The 26,990-nt window shown below is 32.0% G+C and overlaps 1 protein-coding gene across 1 annotated transcript; it reads right to left on the reverse strand.

Annotated features, from left to right (window-relative positions):
- Window positions 1–4,651: 4,651 nt before the first annotated feature.
- LOC143054599 (uncharacterized) lies at window positions 4,652–26,990 on the reverse strand. The gene is made up of 8 exons (XM_076227613.1): window positions 26,915–26,990; window positions 23,338–23,580; window positions 22,219–22,403; window positions 21,048–21,286; window positions 19,338–19,570; window positions 17,954–18,178; window positions 10,326–10,451; window positions 4,652–8,623 (listed from the first exon to the last, which is right to left on the reverse strand). The coding sequence occupies exons 1-8, from the start codon at window positions 26,916–26,918 to the stop codon at window positions 8,349–8,351; spliced, it is 1,530 nt and encodes a 509-aa protein (XP_076083728.1). The 5' UTR covers window positions 26,919–26,990; the 3' UTR covers window positions 4,652–8,348.

The raw sequence follows: 26,990 nt of genomic DNA on the forward strand, positions 1-26,990 counted from the left end.
ATTATGTTTTGGTGATGGTGATGTTACTGAACATTCTTGCTGCGTACAATTACCTCTATCTATAATGGAAACAATTTTAAAACGAGATACCCTAATGATGATTGTGGACAAGTTTGATTAAATTTGTCTTAAAAGTTTCAGGGAAGATTTTTGTAAAAGAGTACAAAAATTTACGAAAAATTGCTAAAATTTGACTATAAAAGGCTATAACTCCTTAAGGGGTCAAATGACTATTTTGGTCATTTGACTTATTTGTAGATATTACTTTACTGAACATTATTGCTGTTTACAGTTTATCTTTATCTAATATAATATTCAAGATAATAACCAAAAACCTTAAAATTTCCTTAAAATTACCTATTCAGGGGCAGCAACTTACCAACAAGTTGTCTGATTCATCTCAAATGTTTAGGGCAGATAGATATTGACCTGATAAACAATTTGACCCAGTCAAATTTGCTGTAAATGCTTTGGTTTCAGAGATTTAAGCCAAAATCTACATTTACCCCTATGTTCTATTGTTAGCCATGGCGGCCATCTTGATTGGTTGGCAGGGTCCACAGACACATTTTCTAAACTAAATACCCAAATGATTAATGTGACCAAGTTTAGTTGAATTTGGCCCATTAGTTTCAGAGAAGAAGATTTCTGTAAAAAATAATGACGATGGACACCAGACACCAAGTGATGAGAAAAGCTCACATGGCCCTTTGAGCTAGGTGAGCTAAAAAGTCTACATAAAAAAGTCAACTTTTGAAAAAAGTATTTTGCTTTTATTGCCTTTGGTTACAGTGTTGATCAGTTTGTATTTCTCATTGTATAAAGAGGATGGTAAAGGGTAAAAATGTGCGTGTGCAGCCGTGAAAAAGGTTTGTTATTCACCGTGTTTCGTGAAATCGGTAAAAAGATCAACGTGCAAGAAGTTTTTAATTGTTCGTTCATCGTGAAATGGCAATTTTATTTCGTGTTCTTCCGTGCAGATACACACCCCCCCTTTACGCCCCTCTATAAAGTACACGACTGATGTATATAATAAACAAATATAATTTGTAAATGATATGTATATATTATAACAAAACATGGAATGATATAATAATTAAAAAAAATAATTTTCAATTGATTTAAGGTGGTACCTAAAACTACAGGGAGGTAACACTGTAAAGTCAGCTAAACATTTTAATTACTTTGTGTTGTAAAGGGAATATTAAGCTTCTCAATGATCAAAATTGGTGTTTGTCAAATTGCTATATAACCAGTGTAATTTTTCTGACAAAACGGTTGGTTCAAAATTTTTGAAATTTTTATATTTTTGTTAAAGGGTCAAAGTAAATACTTAGACAAAATTTTATGAAAATTAAACGAGCCATAATTAATTTTAGTGAAAGTGTTGGGTACCACCTTAACCACATATAGTAATAGATTATCTTTGGTCAACAAGATTGATTTTCTCCCTTCAGTGGGTATGCAAAAAGTGAGAAAAAAATACAGTTGAGATGACCAATAATAATCTGTTTATTGCTATTTAACCTATGACGACATTGTTAAATTAAATTTATTGACAATGCATGTGGGCCTTTGGTTTCTAGCAATAATTTTTTATATCGCTCTACTGTGCTGAGAAAATATTTTATCAGTCAGTAAGAACAAAGGAAAATTTCGTAAAATAGCTATAAATGCTTTTCCACCTGATTTCAAAAAATAAAATTTAAAAAAAAAACTCATAACTGAGAAAAATAAATCTTTGTGTTGTAAGTGCATCTCAAAGTGGATTAACAAAGGATCAATAACCTTCTGTTATATAACATATCAATACATCTCCGATCAACAACCGTATTTTATAATTACAACTGAAAATAGAATTTCTGTTTCAATTAATAGATTATTTTATTGTATTCACCACTATAAGATTATATTTTTGTTTTTTCTACCTGTCAACAGAGGACATCTTTATGACTAAATCAGTTAAAGTGTTTCACATTAACTAATTGAATCAACTGAAAAAGACACTTTAAAAAGTGTACAAAATCTGTTGTCAGATGAACCTGAAATTTGAGGCCAAAATCGTCCTTACTGTACCTACTCCTTTCCTACTGACAATTTTTGCCATGCTGACTTATTTGTTGATTGTATTTTTCTGAATAGTTTTTAAGCAAAGCAGCCATGCTTGTTTTATCAAATTCTTTGATCTTTTTTAACAAGATTCCTTATATAAGTTGCACAGCTGTTTCTCAAACCACACCTCTTTCGGGGAGATGTTGATATTGATCAGTGTTTGTGGTAATGGGCATTGTGTATAAGTTTCATAACATTTGGTTTAGAAAAACTAAACTAAAGTTAGAGAACAGAAACTAAAACTTCCAGCAAATTTTATTTGTAAAGTAGAATAAAACGCTAGAATGGTAAAAGTGACGCAACTTAAATTCCACTTGACTTCTGAATTGTGGTTATAAGCATTGCGTATAAGTTTCATACAATTTGGTTCAGACAAACTAAAGTAAGAGAACAGAAACGAATTTTGGGGTGAACGGAGGTATGTACAAGTAAGGGAAGGACGTACATACTTACAGAAGAACAAGGATAAAACTCAATACGGTAGGAGCATAACAGCAGCAGTATGACCACAGGAATAAAAGGTTTATATACACTAGATTCATAGTGGTGCTTATAACCTGTAACACAGTTTTAGTTACTGTTGTGAAATTAAGCATTGTCTTATGAGTCAATAACATATGAGAATTTTTGTTTTAAGCCATTCATTTGATATATTACTGTAATCATTGCCTCTGTGTTTGGATGACAAAGCAATTGAATTCTATTTTAATATAAAGGGCATGGTATGCCTTAAAACTTTTCCAGATGCACAGGTTTGTCTGTAATCTATCTAAATTTTTATGTGAAAATGCAGCCATTTTAGCCAAAGGGTACACATCATGAACCTTAATCATTTCTACAGCACTTGTCTTGATACCCTGAGCTATAATATTATAAGAAGTAGATGCTGACTCGGTTGCTTTTAATACAGATACTATATGATACGAATTTGCGTTAATACACCAGAGGTGGTATGATGTAAATTATTGGAAGAAGACTGAAGAAGAATTGACGTTGTCAGTTTGATTCACTTGAGCATGCTGAACGAGTGAAGGTACTTATATCCACATTGGAATGTGAAACAATTATTATTCAAATAAAGGAATTAAAAGTTTTCAAATGATTTTTGGCATCAACCATAATCACTTGTCAATTATCCGACAGCTTGGTCAAAATGTCAACTTGTTCTCTCATTTTAGTCAGTCATTCCCGATTCTTTCGATACACTCGGGCGGGATCCCCACTTGGGCTTTCACTATGTTAACATACATGCATATAGTAAAAGTAGGGCGGGAAAATGTTCATTCATGAAATATTCATGAATGAAAACGCAATCTCGTGTAGATTTCTTGTGATTTTCTCTTCCCCGCATGGCAGATCCTCAAAGTAGTGTTTGTGATACTCATTTTCAAAATGAAGTTAAATTCATCTGAATTGTCGGTGAACATTCATTTCTTTTTTTATTCAAGCTGTAATCTTTTCAGTCAAAAGAGTAGTTACTCAAAATTTCAAAAGAATCTTCCAAGAATCAGAATTCAAACACTAGTACTACAATATCTCGGAGCAGAATAAATTGCGATAGTCTGTCACCAGAAGTTTGAGGCTGACACCTAAGGAAAGTAGCAATAGCAAGCTATAGCAAACTTTCCCAAAATTGTGTATATGTGTCAATTGACAAATTACATTTATTTGATATTTCATGCATTAGAAAAAACTGATTGAGTCATTTAAGGAAAACATATGTCACCTGCTTCTTTCAAATTAATTTTTTTAGTTACTTAGGGGTCATCCATAATTGTCAACCATTTTTTAAAATGTAAAAAACACACACTTTTCAAACCCCCCACCCTCCCTCAAAAAGTGTATAGCAACCACTTTCAGATCAGTGGCGGATCCAGAAATTTTCATAAGTGAGGGCCCACTGACTGCTTAAGAGGGGCCCGCTTTGGTCATGCTTCAGTGACTTTCTATATAATCAACCTAATTTTCCCCAGAAAAGGGGGGCCACCCCCCCCCCTAAATCCACCTCTGCAGATTTCAAAACAAGAATGAATAATTCATAATAAAAAGAAGACCATATCTATTATAATTTAGTTTAATATAGAAATTTGCATTAAAAATAAACTGAACCATGCAAATGTATCTATATTACGGAAATAAATTTAAAAAAAAGCAAACCGTAAAAATGATGATTTTTTTACACCCTCACCCCAAGTGTACTTTTTGTACACATTGAAAAATGGATGACAATTATTGATGACCCCTTAAATAAATCAGTGATCCTTCACTACAAAATAAAATCTCACATCTTATTGCAAATGTAACCCCACCCCTAGCACATTGCAAATTTATCTTACTACTTAATTCCCCACCCCACCCCTATCTTACCACATTGCAAATTTAAATTGACTTTAGATCGTATCTAAATGTTAAGTCTATTTTATATACAGTGACATGCAGAAAACTTTAAATAAATATATTTCCACTTTACCCAGGATACAGCTGTTGTCAGAATATAAGATTGCTATATTTTTGAATCAACAACAAAATGTCATAGACTAAAAAAAAGAAATACATCTATTATAAATTCAATTACACGGAAATGTACTTGTAATAGTAGTTAAAACCATGTTTAAATTTTTTGTGGTAAGGATTTTTCTTATTTTAAGTAATTTATGACACAACTGTTACATGTTAACATATTTTACAAAAAATACATGTACATGTTTGAAACTTACTACATGTATTTGAATCAAAATTACATTAACACTCAAATCCAATTTATATAATATATAACAAAATTGATTTCATAAAGTTTAGGATTTTTATTTTTTTTTCAAATTTCTCTTACTGATGAACACCTGTTACATAAAATGTAAGTAGCCAAGGAAAGGAACTTATTGGTACTTGTACCATAAGGTTGCAAGAGCACAATTATTTGTAATGCATTTTCCATAGGGTACCACTAGTGTTTCGTATTTTTTTTCTCGAAGACTTTACAAACTAGGGAAAAAAGGGTAGCAGTTCCTGTTATTAGAAATGCCAGTGTTGCATTACAACCAAAAAAAATACAGGGTCATGAGGCTCAAACTGACTTAAAATGGAGTTGAAAAAGATCGCCAATTTTTTTCGCTCAACGAAAAAGGGCATATTTTTAATGGCTCCGACCTGCAGAAATGGAAGATATTTTCTATACTTCATAAAATGTGGATATGTTTTTCCGCAATTTTTAAACCTAATTGGATAAGCTTTCGATTAAATGTAATTCCAATCCTGTATCAACCAATCAGAAGCCGTATAGGATTTTATTCTGAGTACCATCTTGGGTAAAAAACTTGCCGGTAAAATGTGAACAAATAATTGGGTCTTGTAACCATAACATCCAATTTCAAGTGAAAATTCAAATCAGAAAAAACTCCCATTATAAGTAATCATATATTATCTTTCTAAATATACATGGCACAATATATAATAAATTTGATAGAATATTTGTTTAGTCTTGATATATATCTTTTTAAATAAACTATCTGTATACAAATATTTAAAAAAAAAAAATCATTTTTATTTCTTGGTTATTATCATTACTGTTAAACGTTCTGGTCAATCTATTTTTGTGTATCACACCTTATATAGATGCCTCGTTTTTCCTCTCTTTGAATTTATATATGTTTAAGAATAATCTTATGTATTTTGTTTTCAATAAATCCAGGTATCAGAACACTGAATGCAGCCAAACAGGAAGAAGAAAGGGTCCAACAGACAGACTTTAAGCAGTATAAAATGATTGCATTAATGCTTTTAATGAATTAAATTTCCCAATTGTCTATTTTTCATTGGATACCAATTTTCGTGAATTTATATATTAACAACATAACATACAGATATAACATCATCTTGTAACATAAAACGTGAATCTGACAAATATCACATGTATAAAAAATCCTGTGGAGTACATCAAGTGATTATTTGTAAAACTAGAAAATAACATGTATTCTTTTTATTTCTGTCATGGTACTGTGAAACCAGATATTAAAAGGTTTAAAAATACAGTGAAACTAGATATATAGGTTTCAAAAGTACAGTGAAATCATATATTGAGGAAGTTTGCAGGCTATTACATGGGAAAATCCCAGAAGAGTTGAAGAAAAATACAAACAGTCACTGACATGACTAATTCTTATTGCTATATTCCAATAGAACATATACAGAAAAAGACCACTTTAGTTTAATATGGAAAATATCGTCAACAAGTGATGATGCCCCTAAACACATGAATAACGTTCACTCAAACCAAAGTTTGAATTGAAATGCATCGAACTCTAAAGTTGTGTATTGAACTAACTAAAGTCTAGCATTTTTATCAGTTGTCCAGGATTTAAAGTAATAAATACATGTGTTAAAATCAGAATAACAGTAAACAAGTAACCTTATTTAAACCACCTAACTTTAAAGAGGGGAGGTCGGAGGGTCCTGATCCCGAAATCTCCCAGGCTTAAAAACATGAAATCCTAAAGTCCCAAATTAAAAAATATTGAATCCTGTAATCCTGAAATTCGAAAAAACAAATTATCCAGGATCCCAAAAGGGTTAATCCCGAAACCTGAGCTTAAAAACACCTGATCCTGACGTAAAAAAAATGTCCTGCCCCAGCCCCCTCTTTAAACTTAATCCAGTTAACATGAGCAAAATACTAAAACAATGCTCATCATCAACCAATACAAACAACAATTTGAAAATAGATGAATAGCTTTCATGTATACATTGATATGAACACAACTGGTAAAAGAAAAGAAAGAAAAAAAAAAAAAACAACAACAACAAAAAAACACCTTAGTCTCCACATGGTAATGCTGCATTTTCACAACCTTTTGTATAAATATATTTCATAACAAAGTATTTACAGTTTTTGAGTTTATACACATTAAATATCAAAGTGCATCTTGTATTTAGGATCCTTTCATGAAAATACTTCGTAAAATTTAAAAAAAAAAACACAATACAGTCATGACTAAGTAATCTTTTTTCATGGATACAAATTTTCCTGGATAGAGGAAAATTTCCATTTTGTGGATATTTTATCTTTATATTTTTTGCCAAGTGCATACATGCCCATGAAAAAAAATCATGAAAATTTGTATACCACAAATATAAATGAATTCATAGCATTAAAAAATACAAAATGTCAAACTATGACTGCTTAAATACAACACAGATTTATATAGTAAAAATATACAAATCCTTGAATACCATAACCTCAGTACTACAAATGATTTTTGGACCTTTATTTTTGAATTTTTTGCCAAGTGCATACATGCCCATGAAAAAAAAATCATGAAAATTTGTATACCACAAATATAAATGAATGCATAGTATTGAAAAACACAAAATTTCAAACTATGACTGCTCAAATACAATACCTTTAGTACTACATTTAATGACACTATAATCTGTTAAGAGCACCTGTTCATATACATGTACATTTATTAAATGTTTATTCTACAGGTACTTGAATTAATTTAAATACATTAACCAATTGTGCTACTTATTTTATTTTCCACATTTGTTCCCAACAGAATTTCAATAATTGTTACAATAATTACCATGAAAAAATAACATGCAATAACCTTGTGTCACATGAAAATGAAAATAAAACATAGAAAAAACATTTGCATAAATTGTCTTCCATTAAAATAGGTTAATTGTATAATTTATAATGATTCTAAATTGATATACTATTTTCATCAATATTCTTCCAATAAATATAAATGCATATTAATCATCATGATCATGTAAGGATAAAGTATTACTCACATATCATCTTTTATTTAAATTGAGTTTGAATTTAAGTGTTTCATCAAATAGTTTAATACTGTCATTTGAATCATTTCAGAAAATATTGCAAGTTTTATTTTTCATTAAAATGAATAATGCAGAACTTTCAAATTTACAGAGGTAACGTCTCAGTTATTTTGTCATCTGGATAAAATTTTGCTGACATTGTATTAAAACATAAAAAAAGGATGAATTATTCTTCATTTCTTTATTTTTACTCTTTTATGCCATTTTATCCGTTCTTTATAAATTTTGAACATGTTTCTCTATTTCTTTCTATTTCAGCATCCAATAAGTTATCTTTTATTGTAACATTTCACCTTTATAAAACCCACCTTTACATGAGAATAAATCCCTCCAAAAACCTAAAATCATTCAGTTATTCATAAAAAAGAAACCAACGTTCAAAAAATTTACAACTATGATCACAGCTCATCCTTTAATTTATCGTCTTTCTGATTTTCTCTTTTCTTTTCAGAATTTTTCTCTTTCTTTGTTTTTTCTTTACTGGTTTCTACTTTCTTTCCTTTTGATGTTTCCTTTGCACAATAATTAGAAATGATTTGATCTGCAGCTCTTATTCCAGACAAATAAGCTCCGTGAGCTGTGTTCATGTGTTCTAATGACGTATATTCACCGGCAAAATAAATAAATGGACATACAGGTTTGGTTAAAGAATCAAACATTTCTGGCAAAATACCTGGAAAACAATATAATGTGTAACATGTAGTTATGATAGTACAAATTTTTAAACAGATGGATGGATAGCTTCCAAGACAAGACAATTTATTACAACTTAGGCACACATATGGTGCTACAAGTGGATAACAATTATACATTAACAATAACATAAATATTTTCAAGTGGAAAATCATCAAATTCGAATTTCAGACAAGAACATTTAATGCAATTTGAATATATAAATCCTGAAAGCATAAACATATAGTATATGCCGATATAAACCAGCTTTGTACTGGATTGATACACTGAGCCTAATCTTTAACAAGTGAGTTCATAAGGTAACAGTCTGCATTTGAAGCCACATGGACATACTATTCTGATCTGAGCTTACCAGTCTTTGCTCAAACTCATTTACATCTCATGGTGAGTGGAAAAGCAGCAACTTCCAATTCTGTAGTCTTGGTTTGACTCAGCTTGGAATTGATAATTTTTCAAATTTACCAAGATGCTTTAAGGATGTACTTAGGTGAAATTTTGGAATTTGTGTCAAATGTTCGGACTCCTTGGTGACCTATCAATATTTTTAGCTTATCTTTATCCTTAATTGATGCTCTACCAGCTTATGATATGAATTTTAATTTCTTAATTTTTACCTAACCTCACCTAAGTATATCCTTAAGATTGATTGATATTGTTTAATGCCACTTTCAGCATTATTTGCTATATTTTAGTGGTCAGTTGTTATTAGTGGCGGAAGCAGAGAGAACAACAAAACTGGTAATTGTAGTCAATTAAAATTGGTTTGAATGTGCAACGGTTTATTTCTTCCTCTTTGATATTTTATCCTGAGGATAATTTGTCCCGGTAATTTTTTTTCAGGCATGATATTTCACAGGTTGATTTTTTCCAGAGGAGTGAAAATCTATCTGTGTTATGCAGATAGTATGTACCGGTATATATTTGCAGTACTATATTTCACAGAACCGTGTGAAATAGAGTCCCATTAACTACTATGTAAGTTACTCACAATCAATATATACCTGACTATAATTATAAAATGTTTCACAAAGTTAGACCAGGAAAATATTTTCCTTCGGATAAAAAAATAACAACAATTACTGTGACATTTTATCCTCCGTATCAAATTTCACCCGGATATAATTTTGCTTTACAAATGCACCTACACATGTGGGTTTCAAAATTCACAACATCAGTGTTGCAGGCTAGTGATAAAGTAATGACCTTGTCCTTCTAAGACAACTTGACCACTAAAGCCCTGCAGATTCTTAATATAGATATAGGAAGATGTGGTGTGAGTGCCAATGAGACAACTCTCCATCCAAAATGAAATAACAATTTAAAAAAAGTTAGCCATTATGTTTGGAAGACACTTTAAATAACAACAAAATCTATCTAAACTTCTGCAATAAATATCTGAATGCAGGTTTTCCTGAAATTGCAACAAGTAATCTTAACTTTTAAAGATAGTTCTTTAAAAGTAGCAATAATGAATTTTTATTTATTTGTACTAGTATGTTTCAGATTTTAGTATTGCATCCATTTCACTGAACTAGTATAAATTATCGTTAATGGGCAAGCTGAAACCTGAAACCCAGGTGCAAGTTTTTTTTCTCAATACATTAAGACCCATCTAAGATCGGGTACACAGCTTGTTACCAGTCTCTATCTTACACAATACTTTCTAAAGAAAGAATACTTACCAACTTTAGGATATGAAGTAGTTCCTAACACTTTGTTGTCTGAAATCCACTTCGATTTTGTTACAATGGTAGTTGTGACATCTTTCATTTTTTCTTCACCAAATAATTTTGTTAAAATGTTTATTGCTGAAAAATACAGAAGAGATATTACACACTTTTGCTTCTTACCAAGTGGAGATATTTTAACTCATTAACTACAAGCAATATAAGCTAACATGTTTAATCCCACCCCACTCTGTATGTATGTGCCTGTCCAAAGTCAGGAGCCTGTTATTTAGTGATTGTTATTTGTTGCTGTTACATATTTGTTTTTGGTCATTATTTTGTTCATAACTTAGGTAGTTAGTTTTCTCGTTTGATTTGTTTTACATTTGTTGTTTCAGGGCGTTTAACACCCATTCTCTGTAACCGTCAACCAAAGTATAATATATAAATAATAGGTATTTTAACCAATACATTGCTATTTAAGTGGATATTAATGCCCAAACTAGGCCTATTTCATAGTTGAAAAAGAGCATTTTTGAAGGTAAATTAGAATATCCTGTTACCATGGCAACCATGGTCCATAGCAACAATATCAATATTATTTTTTTCATTTATACATAAAAGTGTATTAACTGACAAAGTTTGAAGCTTTTCTGAGACTATGCGTGCCACACCCTATATCTGGTATGGTTGATATTTACAGAGAATCCATGTTAATAGCTGTCAATGGCAGTATGGGCTTTGCTCATTGTTAAAGGCTGTATGTTGACCTACAGTATTTTATTTCTATGTCATTTAGTCTTTTTTTGAGAGTTGACTCATTGACAATCATACCACATCTTTTTTTATTTTTTTTTATATAAAATCAATATTGGAGGCATTCTTCAGTAATAGACCAATTATTTGAAATATTGACTCTATGGTTTAATGAGGACTTCTGATCCTTCACTGAATACTAGCATGAGGTAAATTTAATACCTTTACTTAAAATAATAAAATTAGAATATACAAGGAATGATGGTAAAATTTTCTGTCTATTCAAAATAACATGAAAAATGTGGCGCACACTGAATAAGACGGGACACATGTTATTTCAAAGTGTACAAAAGATTTTTTTATGTTATTTCGATTAGACAGAAAATATATCACAGTCATTCCTTATAATTTAATTCTGAAATTCCATTTTAATCAGTCCTGAGTAAGTGATGAAAAAATGTTGATGAGGTCATGGTAGCATGCCAAAGTCATGCCTCTTTACTGGATAATGACAATTTAGAAATTGTGTGTGGGCAATTTGAATATATTGTACGTGTTAGATATAGAGTCAATTTTTTTTTTTTCACTCCTTATTGGAAGTTAGAAGTCCCTTTTCACCGAATTAAACTTTAAATTTTATGAGAGTACCAAAAACCAACTTCCACCATTGGGCATTACTGGGCAATATGATTTTTTAAGCTTATTCTAACACAAAATAGTAAAGACTTGGTGTAGTTTCATAGTATTACAGCTAAATAAATACTTTTAGACAGATAACCATCATGACCATTGGCAGTCATTACTAGAAGAATGAAAAATTCAATGTCATTTTCTTCTATGTAGACAGAATACAAGATTTGCATATTTAAAGCAGGGTTGGCAAAGTATTACCCGCCCGGGAAAACCCAGGCGGGAATTCCCGGGTTTTCCCGGGCTGGGCAATACTCCAAGAAATGGGTAATACTGGGTAATACTGGGCAATAAGACTTTTTAAGCTTATATATTTTAACACAAAATAGTAAAGTCTTTGTTGTAGTTTCATATATAGTATTATAGCTAAATATATACATTTTATACAGATAACCATTGAGAGTCATGTTTCTAGAAGATTGAAAATTCAATTTCATTCTTTTCTCCACTACTTCTATGTAGGCAGAATACAAAATTCGAATATTTTAGGATTATTAATACCTTGTTAATTTCCATGTATTGTTTCAACTATCCAAACTTTAAAAAAAAAAATGCATTTTATAGCAGTGTTTATGTGAATTATAAATTTAAATGTCTATGCAATCATATTGCTAAATAAACACCCTACAGGGTCAAGTCATTAACCCTTATAGAAATGAAAAGGCTGAATTTTGTTATATAAATGTTCCAGACCATACGAGTATACGGTCCGGACAGTATGAGTATACACATACGGTCCAGCTGCCCATATATGTTTTGGTCGGGGTCATATGGGTTAAATTTAAACAAATATTTATCAAAATCTATATTTCTAGTTATACAAATTGTTAATATTACAGTTAGATGGATAAAGTGAATAAACAAACAATTGAACTTAAGTATTTGTTTATTCTAATATGTTTTGTTCATGCATGTTCCTTTGCATATGCATTTTTTTGTAAAGTTCCTAAATATTTTAAAACTATTGTCCTCCCTCTCTATGTTTGCTTCCGACAACTTCAATTTCAATGAACATTCTAGACATGCTAAATACAGGAGATTAACAGATTAAATAAGCGTGATTTTTTTTTATTAAAAGTTTTTCATTTCAATTACTTTTGAACTTTTTATATTAATTTGAGATATAAGTTTTGTTGATCCGTTATATACATTTGTATCTAATAAACTTGACCAACTTCTTAATATTAGTCAGACCGTACGCGTACGGTCCGACTGTATGCGTATTTTGAAAAAGTATGCATACGGTCCAGACCATACGCGTACGGTCCAAATACTCATACGGTCTGGAACATAAACATATCAATGTCCTAATCTGAATAATTACTTATTAATTAATGATGTACATATAAATTATGCAAAAGTAATTTTTCTTACATTTTCTTGTTAATTCTTAATGTAAGATATATACATTTGAAAAATGAATTCTTTGAATTTATGTTTACAGTTTGACCAATCTAGACGAAGGGTGAATCAATAGACTTTCAGAAGAGAATTATTGATAAAGGCCTTTTCCATTAATATTTGTGTAATGTGTGCCTACATGTTTACTTGTCTCATAGTTGCAAGAATAGTACTTTTTTCAAATGTATAAAATAAAATTGAGAATGGAAATGGGGAATGTGTCAAAGAGACAACAACCCGACCAAATAAAAAACAACAGCAGAGGGTCACCAACAGGTCTTCAATGTAGCGAGAAATTCCCGCACCCGGAGGCATCCTTCATATATACACTTATATTATCACTCTCAAACAAGTAAACTAATTTATAAATCAAAATGTGTTTATAAATATCTTAAATGTATTGCAATTGAGTTTGATCACTGAATCCTCTTTAAAATTCAGGCCAGTATTTTATATTACCCAGTATTGCCCAGTATTACCCATTAAAACCCAGTAAAACCCGGGTTTTCCCAGTATTTCCCACTGGGCTGAGCAATACTCATAAAACCCGGGTTTTTGCCAACCCTGATTTAAAGATACCTTGTTAATTACCAAGCATTGTTTCAATAATCCAAACTTTGAAAAAAATGCCATTAACACTTATAGAATTGAATGGTCTGATTATTGTTACATAAACAAATCTGCATTCTAATCTGAATAATTACTTATTTTAAATAAGTGACAGTACATGTACATTATTTAAATGTAATTTTTTTTCCATGTAATTGTTGATTCCTTACTTACAAAAAACAAACAAAATTGGTTATAATAAATATCTGAAATGTATAACATTTGTGTTTGATCACTGAATCCTCTATACAATTCAGACCAGTATTTTATATTACCCAGTATTGCCCAATATTACCCACTAAAACCCAGTAAAACCCGGGTTTTTCCAGTATTTCCCACTGGGCTGGGCAATACTCATAAAACCCGGGTTTTTGCCAACCCTCATCATGAAACACTATCAGCAAATCGGAAAATTTAAAATTAAACTTTATAGTTATATAAGACATCAAGCCCTCCTGCATTTATTATCACTATGTTTAGCTACAGTGAACCCCAAAATCTAGGTAAAATTTATCATATATATAGTAAACAGCTCACTTGATAATGAACATGTGTAATATGTTTCATCAGAGCTCAAAATAAGCTGTGTATTTGCGTGATCACGCAATACAAATAATTAAGAACCCAATGTGACGTGTGTCATGTTGTCATATTTTTTTTCGAATTGCTTGGGATTCATCATAACATACAATGAATTAAAACGAAAGTTAATGTCCGGTAAAAATATTGAATAGAAGCATGTTTGCAGCTTCTTTGGAATAGCTCAGGGAAAGTAATGATGATAACCAAACTCGGCTAGTGTTTTTAGGAAGCGCCCATCAAACACACGTGCATGTTTGCATACCTTAACGAGAACATTGCTAATAAACACAGGGTTTCATCAAAAATGAAATCAGTTAAAACCAGATGCTCCGCAGGGCGCAGCTTTATACGACCGCAGAGTTCAAACCAAGAACATTGGGGCAAGTATGGACACAACATTCAAGCTTGATACAGCACTGAATTTGGATTGGGATTAAAAGTTGACACAACACAGGTTTCTGACACATAATGAATGTGGTCTAAGAACTTAAACTTAAAACTTTAAATTTTAAATTGGACATTACCTGTTATGGTCCAATATCCAAAATCTAAATACATGGTTAGATTCAGCATATCAAAGAACCCCAAGTATTCAATTTTTGATGAAATCAAATAAAGTTCAATTTTGGACCCTTTAGACCTCAATTTGGACCAATCTGATAACCAGGCCCAAACACCAAAAATCTAAATACATGGTTAGATTAAGCATATATCAAAGAACCCAATATATACAATTTTTGTTGAAATCAAACAAATTTTAATTTTGGACCACAATTTGGACCAACTTGAAAACTGGGCCTATAATCAAAAATCTAAATACAGATTTAGATTCAACATATCAAAGAACCCCAAGGATTAAATTTTTGTTGATATCAAACAAAGTTTAATTTTGGACCACGATTTGGACCAACTTGAAAACTGGGCCCATAATAAAAATTAAAAGTACATGTTTAGATTCAGCATATCAAAGAACCCCAAGGATTCAATTTTTGTTGAAATCAAACAGAGTTTAATTTTGGACCCCAATTTTGACCAACTTGAAAACTGGGCCAATAATCAAAAATCTAAGTACATGTTTAGATTCAGCATATCAAAGAACCCCAAGAATTCAATTTTAGTTAAAATCAAACCTAGTTTAATTTTGGACCCTTTGGACCTTAATGTAGACCAATTTGAAAATTGGACCAAAAATTAAGAATCTACACACACAGTTAGATTTGGCATATCAAAGAACCCCATTTATTCAATTTTTGATGAATTCAAACAAAGTTTAATTTTGGACCCTTTGGGCCCCCTATTCCTAAACTGTTTAGACCAAAACTCCCAAAATCAATCCCAACCTTCCTTTTATGGTCATAAACCTTGTGTTTAAATTTCATTGATTTCTATTAACTTATACTAAAGTTATGGTGCGAAAACCAAGAAAAATGCTTATTTGGGCCCCTTTTTGGACCCTAACTCCTAAACTGTTGGGACCTCAACTCCCAAAATCAATACCAACCTTTCTTTTGTGTTCATAAACCTTGTGTTTAAATTTCATTCATTTCTCTTAGCTTATACTAAAGTTATTGTGCGAAAACCAAGAATAATGCTTATTTGGGCCCTTTTTTTGGCCCCTTATTCCTAAACTGTTTGGACCAAAACTCCCAAAATCAATCCCAACCTTCCTTTAGTGGTCATAAACCTTGTGTCAAAATTTCATAGATTTCTATTCACCTAAGCTAAAGTTATAGTGCCAAAACCAAGAAAATGCTTGTTTGGGCCCTTTTTGGCCCCCTTATTCTTAAACTGTTGGGACCAAAACTTCCAAAATTAATCCCAACCTTCCTTTTATGGTCATAAACCTTGTGTTTAAATTTCATTGATTTCTATTCACTTATACTAAAGTTATAGTGTGAAAACCAAAAGTCTTCAGTCACTGCAGAAGACAAAGACGGACGACGACGCCAAGGTGATACCAATATACGACCAAAATTTTTGCAATTTTTGTGGTCGTATAAAAAGTGAAAGGCCAAATCAATGATGACATGATTATGTAGTTGGAAAGCATCAGAAACCAAAAGTTCTAAGAAGGAACAACTTAACCCAGATTTATGTAAATTGAATTAAACCAAAATATTCATTATCACTGAACTAGTATATGTATTTGTTTAGGGGTCAGCTAAAGGACGCCTCCGGGTGCAGGAATTTCTCGCTGCATTGAAGACCTGTTGGTGACCTTCTGCTGTTATCTTCTCTATGGTCGGGTTGTTATCTCTTTGACACATTCCCCATTTCCGTTCTCAATTTAAGTATAATTTTACGGTTTATATACTATTTTCTTCATTTTAGTTGATGTCAGAGTGAATACACATATCCGTTTTTTACAGTTTATATAAGTTGTGAGAAAATACAAAACTTGCTGAACGTTTGAAACGGGACACAAATTAAACGTACAATTTCTCGTCAGTGAATAAACCAAATAAAACAAAGAAAGAAACATATTTATGATGGGAAGACATCTGAAGTTGATATTGCCTAAATATTCAATATTGTGTTGATGAAAAAAAACAATACATGGTGAAAAACCCAATTTGATATTTGCTTGAGGGGTTAATTGGAATCGATAATGCAATTAAAAAACTTTATCACCCAATTACATAAGAAAATGGAGGGTAAAAAAACCAATTTGTGAATTTTTATCTAGAGCTCTGTTTCATGTTGGTGTGAACGCAAACTATATCTTAAAACAAAACTTTTATAAACCCGATACACGACAGACAGACAGATAAATGATTAGAAGAAAGAAACAACAAACTGGAAACATAACTCCCTTCTCAAAGCATAAAATACTGATCACCATGTTAATTTGAGCAATTCCTGTTATTAATCATCCTTCCTTTAATTTGTTTTGATGCATGTGTTGTTCAAATAAATCTTGCATATAAGATTGAATTACCTCCCTTTGAGCATTTTGGGAATTTGCCGTTATATAGATAAGTTCGACTGTCCTTTTAATTGATATCTATTTTTTGACATTCAGTTTGCTGCATCTTCAGCAATATATAATGACAATCTATGAATTCACAGTTAATTGGTTTTGTAAACATCCACAACAGATACAAAGCTATTGATATTTTAGTTTAGCCCAAATAAAATAATATTATATCTTTCAAAAAAATAGGGTAGGTGGGTAGGGATTTTTTTTACATTGAGTCTATGGGATAAAAATTCTGACTTTAACAGTGCTTATTGAAGAACACGCAAAAAAACTTTAAGGTAGGGCCACACTTAAAAATATTTTGGTTTGCCCAAACCCTACCCAAAGGTTGAAACAGTGGGTAGGTAGCTATAGGTAGGCATTTTCTTTTTTTTTTCAAAAAAAGAAATTGAAGTATCAGATGTTTATTAGTCTGCATGCCTATTTGATTAAAAAAAAACTTCTCCAAATCAGGACAATATAAGAATTTGAGTAGTCAGCTTTTTTCTGGGTAGGTAGCATTTGGGCAAACAAACCTATTATTTATTATGGCCTAGGCTATTTCTAAGCTTAAAATGAAGGATAGGTAGTGAATAAGGAAACACACATATTATTTTATTTGGCCTTACTAAGATCTTTTACATACCATTTTCTTTGATTTCATCATCTGTCATATTTTCAAACCTGACGGCTGCTTGATCATGTAACATTCCCATCAGTAAGGGTTTGTTGACATAGCGATGTAAATTGACCCAAGTCTGAAGCATCCCCATTTCGTCTTGGTTACTGGTTACCATGGTAAATATACCTACATCTTTTGGCCAAAATACTTTGTTGAACTGTAAGACTAGTTTATTACTAAATCCAATTCCTGGAAAGGAAATACAATGTAGAACCATTTATCTTTTGTGTAACATATTGTTGAATATACATGATTTTATTTATGGTTTACGTAATTTACATTCAACGTAATCAAAGAACTTAAGGTCAGTTTTCTGGTTTTAATTGTAAAACAATTGTTATATCAATAAAATTGAAATGGAAATGGGGAATGTGTCAAAGCAACAACAACCCGACCATAGAGCAGACAACAGCTGAAGGCCACCAATGGGTATTCAATGTAGTGAGAAACTCCCACACCCGTAGGCGTCCTTCAGCTGGCCCCTTAAAAAATATGTATACTAGTACAGTGATAATGGCAAAGTTTTTTAAAGGTGACTATGTGGTGTGGGTTTTGATCAGTGCTAAAGGCCCTATAGTGACCTCTAGTTGCTAACTTCTTAACTCTATGTGTTTTGACTCTGCTGGAGAATTGTATCATTAATAATCATAACACATCTCCTTCACATCACATGTATCATTCTGAAGTTGAAAAGTTCAATTTTCCTTGTCTGAAAATATCAATCTGTCTGTCCTACCAGTAATTTGAGCAAGTGTTCTTTTTTACATTTTTTTTATCATATTTTAAGTTTTCCAGAAATGCAGAAGGGTAAAATGAATATTGAGCAGTTTTATTCAAAGGAAAAAGGGAACAGCTAGTTAAATCAATAGTTGAAAAGTTCCTGAACAATGTTTAATCTGTAAATATCAATGAAACTGTCATGACTGTGGATTTATTGTTGGATACCAATTTTCGTGATTTTCTTAGTACAGGTTTACCACAAATTCAAATGTTCAACAAACTACAAATTTTCTATTGACTTTGTATGCAGAGATTGGCAAATCCATGTAATCAAATACTGTAAACCAACTAATTTTCGCGAACGATTTATTTTCGCGAGCAGAAAAATATCGCGAAGTTAAATCGTCGCGAATATGTAAAACTTGGATTTTTCCTTATTTCACAACATCAAGTGTATCAGAAAATCGCGAAATTAAATCGCCGCGAAATGGACTCGAAAGGGCTAAACGCGAAAATAAGTATCCGCGTAAATAAGTTGGTTTACAGTATCCACAAAAATGCAAATTTTCCACAATCCACGAAGATTGATACCAACAAAAATAAGAGAATCCATTGTACATGTTTTTACCTATATTTTCTATAGTTTTCTTCCATCCTTTAGGTAGGGGAGGATCAAATATAACTGTTTCTGTTTTTAATACTCCTAAAGGGAGGGCCACCACCACAGCGTCAGCATCATACTGCTTCAGATCTCTGGTTCTCACCAAAACCTTGTTTCTTGTCTTGTTCACCTCAATCTGTCGTACTGGTTTCCTTAGCTCTACAGATAGTGTGCTCTCCTTTCTTTGTCCTCCTACAAGGCTAAAACAGTATCATAAATAGTTCTATAATTTTTCTTAGGCCTAAAAAAAAAATGTTGTGTTTCCGGTCACCCGACCGACGTCCTTCAGACCCCCGACTCAATAGTTTTAAAGCTGATGTGGGAAAAAAAATAATTTGTATACCTACCGATTGTTTTTTCTGAAAGAAAATAAAAATTTTTAAGTCCCTCGATCTTTTTATCGCCCCAAAAGATAACAACGCTAATTTTAAACTTGAGGCTTATTTTTAGAATGTACTGGAAAATGGAATCTTCTTGGCTTATTATATATGCGGGAGCATGCGCAGTAGTTATTTTCGTTTGTCAGTGTTTGAACATGGCAACACAACGCGTCCTATTCAATGTTCAACGCAGAAAGTGTGACCATTTCACGGAGAAAAAAATATTTCTAAATTTAACAGAAAGTAACACCTTTTTTGACATTAGCAATGAAATTCATCCAATGTCTAACGTCGATGAATAAAAAATACACAACACAAATTTTGTGATCGGCCACCGGCAAAAATGACTGGACCAAGATTGATGACAATAACACAACTGTTGGAACAATGCAATCTTTTGGAATTAAATTTATCAAATTTTCATGCCAGACCCTTCTTCAAAATGAACCTGATATTAATCCATCTGAAACTGGTAAGCCAATCAACGCTTTAGACATTCTGATGAAAAGCCACAGATGCTTTGCCAAAAGAAAGTGTCCTGCCAGGTACAGTGTATATAATATATTTGTCTATCTGTAGGTTTGGGATGATGTTTGGTTGATGTTCCTATAAATGAATCTGCCCCACATCTTCTCAATTTCTTTCTCTGACAATCCCAAACTTTTGGTCCTGAAATAGGGGAATTGGGTTTAAAAAGCTAATTTCCATGGGGAAGTGCTGCCCAATTTTTTTTTAGGTTTGGACTTAGTTTTTTTTCAGGGGTATTTTAAAAGGGGTAAACTATTAAAGGCTGATAAAAACTCACACAATAATCTTGAAAATTGTCAAATGGTCTTAAGCAATGAACAAAGTGTCCATGCCTTTAAACAAAACCGAGACAGCAATGAAGCATATTATAAAAAAAAAAAGAAAAAAAAAAATCCCTGCCTACTGTCCCTTCAAAATTTCAAGGGGGTGATCGGAAACACAACATTATTTTTTTTAGGCCTTACTTTCACTACCATCTTACATGTATATAAATCTGTGCACCAAACTTTAAGAAGACTGTACCTTGACCTATGGTTTACTTTTACAAATTGTGACATTGGCACTCATACCACATATTCTTATATCTATATTCTGTTTGTCCCTGCCTGGGATCAAAGATTGAAAGTGATAATGAGCAGTTAATTATAAGAGCACATTCAAGACAGGGTAATCTGTATTCGTGTTAGTAGTTTTAAAACATGGTTTTCCATTTTTTTTAACTTTTAAAACTAAAAAAAAAAAACTTGATAACAAAAAATGTAACACTTACATGTCAACAATTTGATCAAAGCCATCAACTACAGCTGTATCCCAACCAAATTCTTTTTTAGGATCAAACAGTTGTGTGGAGTGATCAGCTAGAGACATAGTGTAATGTGATTCCAGTACAGATGACAGCAAGGTTTTGTCAGCAACTGTATCTTCATCTCGTAAAACACTTTGTATGGCTTTCTTTAAATCTAAGTCTCTTCCACTGTCTGTTGCTTTTTGCATTGCTTGCAGAGTTATCTGAAGTGAAAATACAGAAACCTGAAGTAAAACTCATAAAGGGGGATATGTGCATTGACAAAATTTAAACAGGAAATAATATGGTCATTTTGACATAAGCATGATTGTTTTGTCAAAATCAGGAAGATGGTTTATTTAGGTGGTTTTTTTCATATTTTGTCATGTTGAGACCTCTTACAGCTGAATATATGTCAATGGTATGGGTTTTGCTCATTGTTGAAGGTCATAGTCATTAGGTATCTATACTATATATGCCTTGACTGCACAAATAACACAATGTATAACAATTTTCAAAATGATGAATATGAAGAATAAAGCTAAAGATGCTCTTAAAAAAATAATGCATATTAAATTTGCCATTTAGCTGTATCATTGATGACTACAATAAAATTGTTAATATTCTCAACTTCCAGCTGTAAATCATATATAACCATGATGGCTATACAATCGTAATTATTATATGATTTTTTTTTTAGATTATTGATTTATCTCCCCCTTGTTCAATTTCATAAATATCCCTATAGCCAGGGTCAAAGGTTATCCTTAGTTTGTATGCAATTACTACTGCATTCTTATGATTCTAGAAATTCATATTAGGGAATATGAGAAGCAAATGAAATACCAAAGAAAAGCTGAGATGAACAATATTTTTTATTCTTTTAACGCAGTATTTTCATCAGATTTTATCCACTTTTTCATTGATTCATACAAAAATAGGGGTACAATTTTTTTTTCTCTTACACCAAAAATAACAATTCTCTAGCTTATATGTAAAAATTACTGGTAAATCGTAACATATGCTTGCAGCTGATATCAAATAAAAGTAATGGAATTTTTTTGCCAATCCTGATACTGCCTCATATAACATGTACAATACAAAATTATATTTGTCAAAATTATGAAAATTGATTCCATTCAGTAATTAACCGTACTTTATAAAATTCTGTAAATATTTTGTTGGCATCATCCCCTGTATAAACTTGTCCCTTCTCTGGAAAGTGGAGTTGGACACTTCCTGCCGATTTAACTGCCAGTTCCCCGTCAGATACTATCTTAGCCAATGGGTTGTCTTTTACCATGGAGTTCAACCAGTTAGCACCTATATCTACTTCCATTCCTGATATAAACATGATAAAAGAGGTATTACTGGTAAAAAATAATCAATGGAGTTGTTTTTATGCCCCACCTACGATAGTAGAGGGGCATTATGTTTTCTGGTCTGTGCGTCCGTTCGTCCGTCCGTTCGTTCGTCCGTTCGTCCGTCTGTCCCGCTTCAGGTTGAAGTTTTTGGTCGAGGTAGTTTTTGATGAAGTTGAAGTCCAATCGACTTCAAACTTGGTACACATGTTCCCTATGATATGATCTTTCTAATTTTAATGCCAAATTAGAGATTTTACCCCAATTTCACGGTCCACTGAACATAGAAAATGATAGTGTGAGTGGGGCATTCGTGTACTGAGGACACATTCTTGTTTAACTTAGTGTTACTGTAGAACAAATTACCAGCATTAATTTTTACTGTAAATAATGTTTTTCATATGATAAGTATGAATCTCATATGATCTGCTTAATTAGGAAACCTTTGCTATGATTGGTTCTAAGTGCTTTGGTGATGATATTTTTGGCAATTTCATTTTTTACATAGATCATGTTCACTGGACTACTTTCCCAACCAGAAAATGGAAATCATGAGTCCCACAATTAATGTTACAAGTTTAAAACATGTAAACATAATTTACAATCAACATGATCAATGCCATGGTTATGGTAAATGTGGATAAACTGAATTTAAGGAATTATAATTTATTAACCATGTTAACTAAATATTATTGTTATACAGTGACACACCATGTATACATGTATACATTCACTAGACACTAAACTCTTTGGATTTTTTTTATTTGCTATCTTAGTCATAGATTCTGCTTAAAAACTGCTGCTTATCAAATTTACACAGAGTTAGAATTTATAAAACAACATGCATAATAAAAGAAACCTTAAACAGTTTTTAATTTGGTATACAAATACATATTTGTATATACATGACTTACCTTTTGCCAATTTAAACGATGAACGATCTGTGAATATCCTGCCTCCGTACCTCTCCCTCCTGGCCTCTAAGACATTGACCACAAACTGATCAGTATTCTGTAACTTCCTAGCAGCAGCAAGACCAGCTATACCCCCTCCAACAATAACCACTTGTTTCTGTGCCCCTTCATTATTGGAGTTATCTCCCATTACAACAACAATTATGCTGATCTTTAATATCAATGTCATACATTTCTTGCAATCTGAAGTAAAAATATGACATATTGGTAAAGGGGAGTTCGCTTCTTAGTTTCAAAATAATTAACTTTTCAAAACACTAGCTTATCATGCTTATATTGATAGGGGATTAACATGATTAATAAAGGAATCAAAAGAGCAAAAAAAATATATAGGTCAATGTGCTTGTTTTCGAGATAATAGCCATTGAAATTTTGGCGGGAAAATATTCTCTCTTGACTTTTCATAGCTTTATCATGTTTATCATTGACAAGTTTAAGAAACTATTAAAAAATAATTAAAATTTTATACATGTAAAAGATTTATAAACAGAAAAATCTGGGTCAATGGGCACATTTTTTTAAGGCATTCAAATAGATAAAACAAGAGGATTTCGAAAAATCTGACAAAATTTCCAAAACATGACGAGCAAACTTCCTTAACATGCTTAACAACTAATCAATCCTAAATGAGTAGATGTTCCGTTTTGTATTTGTCATGGTTGTTATGAAAACTGTTTTGTACCTTCAGGCTCATTATCATTGTAAAAAAATGTAAAACATGTTGACAGAGAAATACATGTTTGTCTTGTCCATGTTGTCTGTATTCAACTTTGAGTAAAACTTAAATGTTCTCAAGATTATAGTGGCAATTTTTGAACATGTGAACTGCTTTTTAAACAAACATGCAAAGTCAATGTACCATGACTGAATGACAGTAACAACAAACTCCGTCAGGGGTACTTCTTGTACAAGTAATTTTTATTTACTTGAAGAAGTAAAAAAAATGTACACATAATGTTTGAATAATCTCCCCTTAATTTTCTAAAAAAAATCACTTGTATTAAGTAAATTTTTCTTACAATCCCACAAAAACTCTCAAGTTTTGAGACATAAAATCATGCCTCTAATGAATTTTCCCAGGTTAGCTCATTACTTTTTATTAGAGTTCAATGTTTCTTCCCATTAATTTAACAAAGAAACTGATTGTGCAAAGATCTTGTGTATTTGCACAAGGCCTTCAAAAATTGGGATTTTCATTGTCCATGAAATTACACTTAAATGATTACTAAAAACATGTGCAAAGGGCAGACAATTTAAAATTCTATTAGAGCAAAGAAATCCTAAGAATTTAAGAAAAGAAGATAGGATGACTTTTTTACTTAATATACAAGTAAAAAATTCTGAATGTCTTTGTGCATTATCATATATATTTTTACTTCTTCAAGTAAATAAAAATTACTTGTATAAGTAGTACCCCTGACTGTAAAATGAGATATATGCAAATGCTGATAAAAACAAATTCATGTACCTAATATCATGAACTTACATGTACAATAATTGGTTCCCCTTTATAAACTGATATAATTACAAACTTAAAAGTAAATAGACCATGACTGAGGGATGGGGAAAAATAATCTGAAACATGTGAAATGAGCTGTGCTAATGATACATTGTAATGCAACTGCATACCAATTATCATGGACTTTTCATAACATGCATTCGTTGTTCTCCTTCTACATGATATATTGACCTAATCACAACTTTAAACATGCATACAATATATATCATGTTAATATATATATATATGATCATTTCGGGTTTACTGTTGCTATAACCTGATCAATGACAATGGGAAAATATCACAGAATATTAATGAAACCTGGGTCTGCATACTATTTTGTTGTTTTGTAATCAAACTATTTGTTGATCATTGAGGTTGTTTAACTAAAACCTGTTGCTTTTGTCTTGTTTTTTTTTTTATATTTTTCTACTTTTATGCTAGTCCAGATTACTCTGATGTCCAACCAATGGCTGTTTTGCCAGACAAGCTGGGGTCGTGGGTTGCCAGAGCTTGTCCCATATCAAAAGGTGGATATTTTCCCATGCGATATTTTGTGGCGACTAATGGCCTTGGAATTGCCGTATATAAATCAGGTATCATTTTTTCTTTTTTCATTATCTCTTCATTTATGTAAGTTTGAGGTATATATGATAATATGAAGTTAACAATGTTCCACATGACATGCATGATGCCAAGCAAAACATTTTTACTCATCCTCAGGCAACAAATTTTAAAAAGACTCAAAAAATTTCTTGTCCGGTTGGTCATATGTACAAGTCGGGCGAGTCAGGCATTGCATTTCCACATCCCTGCATCTTTTAAAAAATGTCCAAGAAGGACTTACTCTTATAGTGAAATTTTTCTGTAGAGTGGGGTGCTCATTTTCGACATATCTTTCCATGTTTTCCACAGTTTATGTTCAGGTCTATATGTTTTTGAAGTATACTGATATTTCTATATGAAGATAACTTCAAATGCAAAACATTCCTAAGCTTGAGAGAGAGAAGCTCCACTGTGATAGTTGAGTTTGGTATATTTTTACCCCGTTATTGTTAGGATTTCAAACTCCTGTGCTCTGACGTCCAACGGCTGTTTTGCCAGACAAGTCCCACGGCCCTACATGAAGCTTGTCTGGCAAAACAGCCGGTGGACGTCAGAGTAACTTTGCTCTATAAAATAGAACACAACAAAGTGGCTGTAAATAAGGAAGGTCGTCTTATGCAACCAACAGGACTGTCGAGGAACATGCACGAAAATTTTTCCAAATTCCAGCATCCAGAAGTGATTACAGGAAATACTCATTTTCCCCAAGAGGCCTTTAAAGCGGTATCAGGTCCATTCACACCCAATACACTTTCGCACCAGCACCTTCGCACCCAATTTTAAATCAAATTCCCGGCCCCAAATTCCAGTTGAATAATTTATTGATATGAGAAAATCAAGACTGTTGTTTTTAATTGATTTGATGTAAATACTGCATGTATGAGCTTGGTATGAGTAAAACATTGAAGATTTTAAATGAAAAACACAAAAGATTTTAACAGCTTGGCCATTTTGATCTGAAACAATCAAACATAAAATTATAGCAAAACACTAACCAAAACATGATTAATATTTATTCAACATAAAAAAAAACGTTCTCACTTTAATTTCAGACAATGACAACAAATATACTTATAGGAATACACTTGCCAAAACTTGATAACAAAGTTATTAAACACAAAAGCAATAAAAATTGGGCGCGAACGTGTAGGGTGCGAAAGTGAAAGGGGCTGCCACCAATCTAAATTATCAAATTGGGGGGTGGGGTCGGGGAGGGGGGTCTGCATGCGCACCTAAGTCATGGCATACTAATGATGATCAGCTCGTTGATTGTGGCCTTTATCAGGCAGAAGCAGAAGCAGAGTAAATTATCATTGACGTGTAAGTGTTTTATCTGACGGTTAGTTTACAGAAAATATAACAGGTGCACCCGTTTGGGTTTGTCCTTAAAATGGCATTCAATTTTGTATATACCCATATCTTTTTGAATTGTGTAGTACACGTTTATATCAGGAAACAGTTTTGCAAAATAAGTTTTGAACACAGAGGA

This window comes from Mytilus galloprovincialis, chromosome 12, assembly GCF_965363235.1.
Source record: "Mytilus galloprovincialis chromosome 12, xbMytGall1.hap1.1, whole genome shotgun sequence".
Lineage (NCBI taxonomy): Eukaryota > Metazoa > Mollusca > Bivalvia > Mytilida > Mytilidae > Mytilus > Mytilus galloprovincialis.

Coding starts and splice junctions, on each gene's coding strand:
- LOC143054599 (XM_076227613.1), bottom strand. Junction 21,287..22,218: donor TATTTACAGAATTTTATAAA/GTACGGTTAATT, acceptor TTTTCACTTCAG/ATAACTCTGCAAGCAATGCA. Junction 10,452..17,953: donor TGATGAAATCAAAGAAAATG/GTATGTAAAAGA, acceptor TGTATTTTTCAG/CAATAAACATTTTAACAAAA.